Below are 10,602 nucleotides of genomic sequence, written 5' to 3'. Positions count from 1 at the left end.
AAAAAAACAAAAACGCACCTCCTCCGCGGGCGGGAAGGAAATAAGTGGGCGAGGGGCAGGGAGACCGAGCGCCAAGCCCCTTTAGGCGTCTCCCAGGGCGACCAAAGTGCTGAGGAAACAGTAAACCGACGGCAAACCAGGAAACGTCGGTTAAATGGGGGCACGTCTCTTCTTGTTTTCCAGAAGAACTCAAAGAACTGCACAAGCAGGAGTTGAGTGTAACTTGGCATCCCCTGCCACCGGCCACGCCGCGAGGGTCGCCACGCGGGGCAGCCAGCCCTCCCGGTGACCCCGGCGCCGCGGCTTCGGTCCCTCGGGGCGCGGGCCGTGTGTCCGCGGGCCCTTCGGGACCCGGAAGCGGCGCGGGCGCAGGACCCGGCGGGGCAGCTACGCGGGGTCCTCGCGCGCGTCCCACGTGGGTCGGAGCTGAGCGGCGGTCCCGGTTCGCTAGGTCCCGACTCGCCTGTCCGCCGGCATGGCAGCCACCGACCGGGTGCTTCTCCACGTTCCCGAGCCCCGGGCCGCCGCCCCCAGAACCAGGACGTTCTCCAGACCCCGTCCGGCCCGGGCTAGGCGGGTGAGTTCCGATCCGGTTTCAGATGCGTTCGCAGACGGAGCCGTGGCGTGCCGCGGGCTGCAGCCCTGCCTCTCGGTCTGGGTGCGAGTTATTCGCGGAATTAAAAGGCAGTAGAGGGGAGTCAGACATTGGGCAGCTTCTGGAGGAGTCGCTGAGCAACACGTGTCTAAGAGCGGATCACCACCCGGTGGAGATGTTCTTGGAGGGAGCGGAGCGGCGGTGGAGCTGGCTAGGGCTGCCGCTAGTTGGAGGACTAGTTGGAGAGGTAGTGGCAAGGGTCTGAGGCTGTCGCCTCTAGAAGTTAGGAGCTGGCGCTTGGGTGTAAGTCCCAGCCCTGTCACGCACCAGCCACGTCTCTAAACTTAGCCGCCGTTTCCTCGACTCCAAGAGTCGTTTGTTTCAACAATGCGAATTGGAGACTGGAAGTGTCTTCGAAGAGTTTTCAAAAAATGTGATGTATTTTCATCCACACGCAATGTTAGGGGAAAAGAAAACACAACTCATCAATAAAATCTCCTCATTAAGTGAGAGAAGGGTACCTTAAATTTAAGCCAAGCCAGAGCTGAAAACTGGTTTTTAGGTTGGTTGACTTACCTCCTAGAAAAGAGGAGGGCTGTGGGGCAGAAAATCTGTTGTAAAATCATAAGGTACCTAATAACAGGAAGAATACAATTTGATGCCAATGAGAGAGTGTCTGTATTTTCTCAAAAAAAAAAAAAAAGCCACACTTAGTTACATTGAAAATTAATAGCCAAAGTTCGGTTCCGTTCATCCCTGAGTTCATATATGCTCACGCTAGCTAACACCCACTGTCTGAATTACTAAAATTTTTAGTGATAATCAACTTTAGGACTTAGAGGCTTGTGAGTAAGGAGTTTTCAGCTGGGCAATACGTAGCTGCATCTATTCAGGAGGGGGAAGGGGAAGTAGGAAAGAACCAGTTGGGAGTATGGGATTTGGGGTAGGACAGACCTGGGATTGAATGCCAGCCTGGCAACATGCTAGCTCTGTGACCTTGGAGATGTTAACTTCACCTCTCTGATCCTCACTTTTTCTATCCATAAAATGAGAACAGTAATTTCTACTTCATATCAAGTTGTTAGGAAGGTTAAGAGAGATAATATACATTTTCTGGCCCAGAAGAGCACTTAATAAATGTCAGTAATAAAAAAATAAAGTCATATTGGCTCCGTTTTGGGTAATAGAATTGCTGTGTCAGGAGGTCTGTGAGGTGCTTGTGCCAGGTACATCCCTAGGGACTAACACATAGAAAGTACCTACTAATACTTTGTTGAGTGAGTTGTATGAATAAATAAAGTTATTTGGTTTTATGATTGCTTGAACCACTGTGTCCAGTGGATATTAATAAGGTGATGACAGCTGTCTGCAGTGGCCTTGTCTGCACCGACATTTTTATGTCACGAGTGAGGATTACGTATCTGCTGATCAGATTTGCTATCAGCCTGAACTTGGGATGAGTAGCTGATGTACTGGGTTTGGAAAGTCCTTGACAGCTGAAATTGTGCTGTATCTAAGACTGTGCAGAATGTTTTCTTTCTTAAGAGAAAAGTAGAAATTTATTGTAGGAAACTTGGAAAATAGATGAAAAGAAAACAAAACCACTCCTGATTGTCAAACTCAGAGATAACGCTGGGTAACATTTTGGTCTGTATCATTCTAGAACACAGCGCAAAACAAAATAGGGATCAAACTATCTGTGATGTTTTCTAGCCAAACAGGATCCACTTCCTAAATGGTACTGTAGTGTCATTGTTAGGAACAGTGTTCTTCTCTTAAAATGGGTTGATACCAGTACTGTATCTGCAGATGACTCAATTCTTAGAAGTACTTAGCATTCTGCATACTGCCTGGTGTATAGTAACTACTCAGTATGTTTATTACTATCAGAGACAGGGCGCGTAGCCTGTTGGGGCCAGATGGACCCTGGAGATCATCTGCTATAATCCCCTCATTGGACTGAGGGTGGGGTGGGGAGCAGCCTCAGGGACGTGCTGATTTTTAGGAGATCCATGTCCTTGCTCCTCCGTGCTCAGTTGCCACCTCACGAAGCCTTCCTGTTTCTCTGCCTCCCTCCCCGTTGCTGAAGGCCATGGTAGTCTTTCTTCTCGTTTTGTGCCCTTAAATCCCTTTGTTCGTACCTCTTCTGTTGTACAAGTATAGGTTTGGATTTGCACTTTTACCCTTTTGTCTCTTCCACTAGTCTGTGACTCCTGCAAGGTCTTGGCACATCTTTGTATCATCAGAACCAAGCTCCTTGACAGCTACTAAGTGGTCAGTTTTTTAAATGAATGCGTTGTGGATGCTGGTGTGGGGTGGGAGGGGAGGAGAAGCGAACAAGTAGTAGACAAGTGTCCAGATCTTGGAAAAGAGTAATTCCATCATGTTACTCATCTTACAAGTATTTATTGAGTATTTACTTTGTGCCAGACATGGTCCTGTGCTGGGGACTCAGTGCTGTATGGGACAGGCTGGTCATTTTTTCCAGTCTAGTGGGGAAGACAGACATCACACAACAAATTACATGCTGCATTTATTGTTTTACTGGGTGTGACAAAAGAGAATAAGAACAGGGACGTTGGTTTGATAGGGTGGAGAGGAGGTCAGGAATGTCCCTTCTAGGGAGGCAGTAGGTAAGCCTAGATCTGAAGGGTGGGTGTGTTAGCCAGCCAGAGGGAGGGGCGGGGACATGGGTGTGGGAGTAGCATGTGCAAAGGCCCTGAGGAGAGAAGGAGCATGGTACATTCTGGAAACTTGAGGAAGACCAGGACGGCAGAGGGTAAAGCTGAGACTGATGAGATGTGCAGAGGCCACATTCTCAAGGGCTTTGTAGATCGTGTTACACATTTTCACCTAAGAGCAGTGGGAAACCTGTCTAATACCGTGCTTAATGTTGGACACTTGCTTTTAGAGAGAGCTTGACATGGGCATAAAGAGGGACCAGGATGGTAAGGGATCCAAAGTTTGTGTCCTGTTTGGAATATTTCATCCAAAGAAGAAGAAAGAAGGAGTTCTGTGATGGATGAAGGAATGTTATGTACAAGAGCTGAGGCAGAAAGCAGACTTCAGGCTGGTAGGTAGGATTCAGGAAGACAGATCTTGTGTGAATGTCAGAAACAGCTTCCTAAGCCGTAGAATTTGGTCGGGAAGAAAATGGGTCGCCTCGTGGGATGGAGAACAGTAGGGGCAGGTGGGCAGGCAGAAGCTGCTGGGCCAGCTGTCCGGGTCCTGGGGTGGGACGTCCGTGCGCCGTGGGAGAGGCCTGTAGGCCTTTCTGTGCTCCAGGAGTCTGTGGTCTGTACACCAGGTGAAGTCTGCACATTTCATTCCATCTTGCAGATGATTCCAGAGACCCGAAACTTGACTTCATCTCCTTTTTTATCTGAATACTTAGAACTTCGTAAAAATAAATTTACAAAGTGAAGCAGGTCAGTACTTACTCTATTAATATAGAATGTGTGGAGTTGTGTTTATTGACTTATTTAGTGATAGAATTCCTTCCAGTTGCCAGGAACAAAGAACTGTTGTTATCGGTAGGTTAGTCTGAAGCTGACGGTCATGGCTAAAGCAGGCTGGTGTGTAGGCAGAAGTCATGATTTTCAGCAGAGACGAAAATAACATATTCCAAGAGAAACGAAAACTCCAGAATAGCAAGCACTGAATACTCCCAGGATGCTTTTATATTCATGTGTAAACTGGAAGAGAAGGCCAGAGGAAATAGAGGCATCAGGTGTTCTCCTCGGGGAAGTTTGGACATCATGCATTTAACAGCATTCATATTATGGGAATAAGCAACAGGCGAGAAAATATCCGGTGTTGTAGTCTGTAATCAGCGCTCAGATGGGGAAAGGCGAGGAGAGTTGGAAGTAATTGTGAGAGAGGTGATGGATGGAGCAGAATTCTCATTTGGAATGGAGACTGGGAGGAAGAATTGTCTCCAAGCCATCTGAATCTGGGGGAGCAGCTTGAGGGCAGAGAATGACAGCGATCCAAGCACTCTGGGGCAGAGCAGTGATGAAGGTTCCGCTGGGCGTGGGCTGGGATGCGGCGTCCCACGTGTAGTCCCCGATGGGCTTTGTGTAGGGAGAAACGATTCATTTCCCCCTTTCCCGCTCTCCTCGCGTAAGTGGATTCCTAGGGACTTGGACTGACTCAGCCTGCATGCTTCACAAGGTGGGTCCTCGCGCCCTTTAAAATAGACTCTATTTGTTAACATTCAGCCTGAAAAATGTTTCTCTTTTCTTGATCCTCACCTTCATCTTGGTGGAGTTAAACGCGAAGATGATTGGAGGAGTCTAGTAGATGGATCAGTTGAGCTGTTGTGGGAACTGAGTCAAAGAATCTGATTGCAGACCCTAAACTGTTGCTTGACATATGGGGCGTAATGATCTCTGCGGGGAGGGATGCAATTCTGTGGGCAGTCAGGCTTCACTCTGAGGTCTGCGTTCATGGACTGATGCACCTCTGTTGCTCTTTCCTTTTGGGATCGTCGCAGCAAGCAGAGGCCACCAAAAGAAGATACCGCGAGTCCAGCGAGGCTCCCCCAGCGAAACGGAGGAGCGAAGCATCCTGTCTCCCAGCCAAGAAAACTGCCGGTAAAGAGACTCAAGGGACTTTTCAGGGAAAGGCACCAAAAACGTTTTCTCCAAAGAAGTCTTCGGCTGGTGGGAGTGATAGAAACCAAGAGCGGAAACCGGGCATTAAGACTTCATCCCTGTTTAAAAACAACCCTGAAATCCCGGAACTCCACAGGTATGTCCAGGTGCAGACGCCCTTCAGGAATGAAAGGAGTTAAGTGTATTCTGCCTTTTTCTTGCTTCTTGGAACTGATGCCTGAGTCTTGTTCATCATTTGCAGACCTGTGGTAAAGCAGGTGCAAGAAAAAGTGTTCACTTCAGATGCCTTTCACGAACTGGACCTCCACCCACATTTAGTAAGTATCTCTCGGTGTTTTATGTGGTCGGGTTTGGGGATGTGTTTATTCATTCCGAATGTCTGAAATGGCAGTTCTAGGAAGAAAAATCAAAGAATGGTTATTTCTGCTCCAAGTTACCTGAGTGATTTCAGGTTGATAAGGTGCTGTTCCAGGACGATTCAAGTGAGCTTAGGATTCTGTTCACTGTCTTTACGCCCAGTGCCCCCACCCCTCCACCCCCACCTTTTTTTAAGAACTCTAAAGACTTTGCTCACCTGATTCACTTAGGACTGGGACTCCAATTATTGGGCTTGAAGACCACCTCCTAATGACTGGACAGATGTGCTACTGGGGCTATTCTGGGTGGCAGATGTCACAGGAACCCTAGGAGGGGGACCTGAACTGGCATCTTGCTGTTAAGGGAAGTCTAGTTATGAAGACTTGAAGGAAGAAGGGGCTTTTTTTTTTAAAACATGCATTTTCTACAGGCAAATGAACACTTTTTTTTTAAAAAAAACATGAATGAGCTTTCCAGCCTTATTTATGAGTAAGGAGAGAAAATACATTTGACTTGCAGGGAGTCTGGATTTCCTTGGCTCGCGTGATTACGGCTTACCTGCTCCGTCGGGTGGGTTACACATGCTTGCTTTCTCAGCAGCAGGTTGGAGCAGGCTTTCTCAGGCGTGGTGCCCCATGTATTTTGGATGGATGACTGTGTCACGGGGACGGCTCTGCGCATTGTAGGATGTTTAGCAGCATCCTCTGCCTCTGCTCACTTGATGCCAGGGCATCCTCTCCCCAAGTTTTAACAGCTGAAAGTTTCCCCAGACATTGCCCCGTGTTGGGGCGTGGTGGGGGTGGTGTGCAGAACCGCCTCCAGGTGAGAACCATTGGGTGGGAGGACTTGACTTGATCATGATCATCACTTTTTCCCCAGTATTTTCTCCCTTTCTACATCCTTAATTGTGTTAAATCCATTTGTACTGAAAAAAATCGATAAACAAAAATATTTTTTGTCTTTTCTCTTAGATTTCCACAATAAATTCAGTCTTAAAAATGTCTAGTATGACCAGGTAAGAGTTCCCGGCCTGTCTGGATTCTCTTAGGACTTTAGTGGGTGTAACCAGATGAAATCAGAATTGTCTGTGGAGGACAGAGCCCATTTGTGCCCCGGCGTTAGAGAGCAGTGCCCGGTTCTCGACCCTCGAGGGCTTGACAGCCACTTGGCCTCCCCACCTGTCAGATGGAGAGACTGGGTCTCCGTCCACTTCCACTGTCAGCTCTGAACTATAAGAGGTCCCTGGTCCAGAGGATGGTCTGCAGAAGAGCCCATGGTTGTCTGTGTTTCCTTGAAAGTAATTTGTCTAAAATACAGAATTTATCTTGTCACTTCTTAGTAGTAAAAATTAAATACATCTGTAAGATAGGAGTAAAATATTTGGTTGAATGTAATGGGATGCTGGAAAAAAAAATTTAAATGTTAGTTGTGATCACTGCTGGAGAATAGAAATGGAGTTGTGAGGGTGTGGGGGTGAGAAGGGCCCCTCCACGCGTCTGTCTGCTGCTGTCCCTTTAACAGCAGTCACCTTCGCTTAGAAGTAAACACTGGTAAGAACATTGAGGAGTGAAGTAAGGAGCCCCCTTGCCATTTTTGGGGTTCAGTGCTGTCACCGAATTGATTTCTGTTTTTGAACGCACACGAAAACACACATCTCGGTGTGTTCACAGCAGTCGTAGCTTGTTTTTCTGGGGAAGGGACAGCGGTTCCTGGCCGTCTGCAAGGCTCACGAGCATCCTCTCACCCTTCTGCATGGGAATCCCTCCCTGACGTTTTATCGTTCCGCATCCCCGGTACGGCAGGCGAGAGGGCATGTGACGGGCTTTTGTGGTGGCTCCAGCTGTCATCACGCCTGCCCCATTCTTCTGTTTAACTAGTCTAAGAGAATAGCCAGTCTCTGGCTTGCTCAACATTTGCAGCTCCAAAAGTCCCAAAAATTAACAAGTTTTTTTCTACTAGCTGTCAAAGGTCTCCCAGCCCTCCCCTTGACTGTTCAGGGAACCCTAAGGTGACAGGTGCTAGTCAGCATGTGGGCGGTTGCGTTTCGTGTGTCCTCCGTCCCTGCCTGGAGACGTGGGGGAGCTATACACGATGGATAAGCATGTGCTCTTTCTTTTGGGCCCACAAGCGTTCAGAAGCAAAGTATCCCTGTGTTGCTGGAAGGCAGAGATGCTCTCGTGAGATCCCAGACGGGCTCAGGTCAGTCGTCAGTAAATTTCTGCCCTTCCCCACGTGGTTGTGCAGCCGGGTGTGTCGTAAGGGGTCTGGCGAGGGGTGGTGGCTGCTTTGTTTTGTGGGGGGAGGGAAGCCCTGGATCCATTCACATCGTGAAAGGAAGGGGACAGTCAGTGGGGCTGCGATCAGGAGTGATCAGGAGGCAGCCAAGTTCCACTGTCATTCCTCAGAGCCCGCCTCAGGGCTTTGCCCCGCCTCACTCTAGTGGGCAGTGAGCATTTTCTTCTGGTATTAAAACTGTTCTGTGGTGAGCACACGCTGAGTGGATGCCAGTCTTTTGGCTTGAACATGGAACACTGCTTTTGTGCGTTCCAGAACAGTCTGGGCTTGCTCTTCTGACCCTCTTGTGCCCTTAATGGCAGGTCCCCTGTTCTCTGCCCCCTTCCGCCTCCCTGCCCCCCACCCCTGCCCCGGCTCGGCCACCATTCAGGCGGGTGGATCCCAAAGTTTTTGCCATCCCCTGGTTTCTCCTTGGTCTTCAGAGGCCATCTCTGGGGTTCAGACAGGCTCCTCCCAACGTGGGCACTGCAGAGGATGCTCCCTGACCACTGAGGCTCCTTGGGGAGGTTAGGGGTGCTTCAGAGGGGATACAGGGTGACAGTCACTGAGCTGAGCTTCTGTGTGACCTGGAAGATGCATCATCGGCTCCCTTGTCAGATGTCAAAGGAGCAGAAGCTGCAGGTTTGTTAGAAGCACTGACTTTACAAAGCAGAACTAGGGGTTGTGGCAGACAGGTCACTTCCCTTTTCACTGGATGTGGGTGGGCCGCTCCTGTCCCCAGATTTCAGGGCGGCCCAAGGAGAGCAGTGCCAGCTTCCTCTGCTGTCTGTGCTTTTCTGACATCCACAGGCTCCGTGATGTTAACTGCTTTTGTGCTTCTTTAAAAGGTAAAACTCTTGCCTACTGCATCCCTGTGGTCCAGTCCCTTCAAGCAATGGAGTCCAAAATACAGGTGAGTGTAAAGTGTGCTTTTCTGTTATTGTTCACAGCGCACTAGAAGCCATCAAACTGAACCAAAGCGGTAAGATTGGGACCAAGAGAGTCTTTTCACTTAGCTTTGTTTTCTTCCCTCTTTTAAATTTATTACATAAGCATGTTGCATCTGAAGCCTGTGCCCAGAGTGGAATGGAGTAAACACATGGTCGTCCTGGCAGGTCTAACAGGGAACGTTTGTAAGATGCTCCCCGTGGGTCAGACATCCGGCCAAACGCTTCCTTGTGTTATTTTCTTGACTCTCTTAACTGCCCCAGACCCCCCAGCTGTAAGGTATTACTGTTAACCTTGATTAAGGAAAAGTCAAATGGAGGCTTGAGAAGGTCGGATAACTTCCTGAGGCCGAGTGGGGGGATCGTGAAGCTGAGTTTCCACCTCTGTCCTCTTTGGCTCTGGAGGCCCAGCTCCTCTGACTGAGGACGGTGAGCATTGTATTTAAGATGGTGGTTTGTCATGAATAGTAGGCGTGAAAATAAGCACCCAGTTGGTGAGTGTGACAGTTGGGCCACCTCGGATTTAGCGTTTCCTAGAAATTTAGTTGTCAAACACACTTAGCACCTGGGCCAGGAGGGCCAGAGCTGGATTCCCTGGGTTCCCTGGGAGGCCGTGTGCCTGCTGTGTTCCACAGGCGTGGGTGTCCTCTCAAAACCCAGAACCCCGCACACGCCCTGGGTATTCTCACTTGAGAGGAAACAGTGAGATCAGAAATAGGGAGCAAGACAGGTTCACAAACAGGTGAGGAGAGCTGATTGGTTACTTTTTTCTCAGTCTGGACATGCAGAATTAGATGTGTGTCCAGCCTTCCTGTTATTTGAGTGACAAAATAATGAGGGTGTTGCTGTTTATAAAAACAGATTTTAGAAAGTTTCTTTTGTACAGCACAGGAAACTATGTCCAGTGTCTTGTAATAACCTTTAATGGAAGAAAATATGAAAACGAAGATACGCATGTCTCAGCATGACTGGGGCATTGTGCTGCGCACCAGAGGCGGACGCACTGTGACTGACTGTACTTCGATTAAAAAAAAAAAGACAGTGTTGGATCATGGCCCGTAGTCTAAAACAAATCCCCGTGGGTCCAAATCGATATAAATTATTGATTAAATAGATGAGACAAGGGAAGGGCTTCCTTTCAGTAGAATTCCATGAGTAAATGTGAGACGTCATCACCCGGCAGATGCCACGGCAGTACTGTTTCGGGCAAGAATCCCCAGAGCCGCTAAAATGAGAGGATGAAAGCGTGATGAAAATCGGGCGTCTACACAGTCTCAGAGTATCTCTCCATAAGATACGGGAAGAAGGGCAACTTCACGGGGGAAGCCGGCTGCCACCACCGTAGCCGAGGGGTCAGAGTGGGCTCACCGGTCCTGAGACGTGTCGACATCATGTCTCCTGATCGGTGCGTGGAGCACGCAGTGGTACACCCGTGGTTTTCTTGCCAAAAATGCATAACCCGAATTTAATCATAAGCTTCAGACAAACCCAAATCAAGGCGCATTCTAAAAAGAACTGGCCAGTGCTCTTCAAAACTGTTAAGGTCGCAAAAAATGAAGCAGTACTAAGGCACTACCCCAGATTAAAAGAGGTGAAGGAGACATGGCAGCTAAATGCGGCTTGTGGTCCTGAACTGGATCTTAATCTGGAAAAGGAATGTTAACAGGTCAGGCGATGAAATGTGAGTGAGGTCTATAGATGAACTGGCCGTATCGGGTCAGCGTTAATTCCCTGTTTGATCCTTGCCCTGGGATTCTGAGACTCCGTGCCGCCTAAGGAAGCCTGCGAGAAGGGTGGAAGGGAGTCCTTTGAA

The 10,602-nt window shown here is 48.8% G+C and overlaps 1 protein-coding gene across 5 annotated transcripts in view; it reads left to right on the top strand.

The window, feature by feature from the left end:
- Positions 1–340: 340 nt before the first annotated feature.
- The window catches only part of DDX31 (DEAD-box helicase 31), a 67,109-nt gene continuing 56,847 nt past the window's right edge, over positions 341–10,602 (top strand). For all 5 annotated transcript variants that reach the window (XM_072960359.1, XM_072960361.1, XM_015249831.3 and 2 more), the window contains exons 1-6: positions 341–577; positions 5,091–5,347; positions 5,453–5,528; positions 6,540–6,583; positions 7,697–7,767; positions 8,691–8,755. In XM_072960359.1, coding sequence (XP_072816460.1) covers positions 476–577; positions 5,091–5,347; positions 5,453–5,528; positions 6,540–6,583; positions 7,697–7,767; positions 8,691–8,755 — 615 coding nt within the window. In that variant the 5' untranslated portion in view covers positions 341–475. The remainder of the gene's footprint in view (positions 578–5,090; positions 5,348–5,452; positions 5,529–6,539; positions 6,584–7,696; positions 7,768–8,690; positions 8,756–10,602) is intronic.

The sequence above is a fragment of the Vicugna pacos genome, chromosome 4, assembly GCF_048564905.1.
Source record: "Vicugna pacos chromosome 4, VicPac4, whole genome shotgun sequence".
Classification (NCBI taxonomy): Eukaryota; Metazoa; Chordata; class Mammalia; order Artiodactyla; family Camelidae; genus Vicugna; species Vicugna pacos.
Note: the sequence above shows the minus strand (reverse complement) of the source record. Positions and strands in the feature narration are given on the sequence as shown.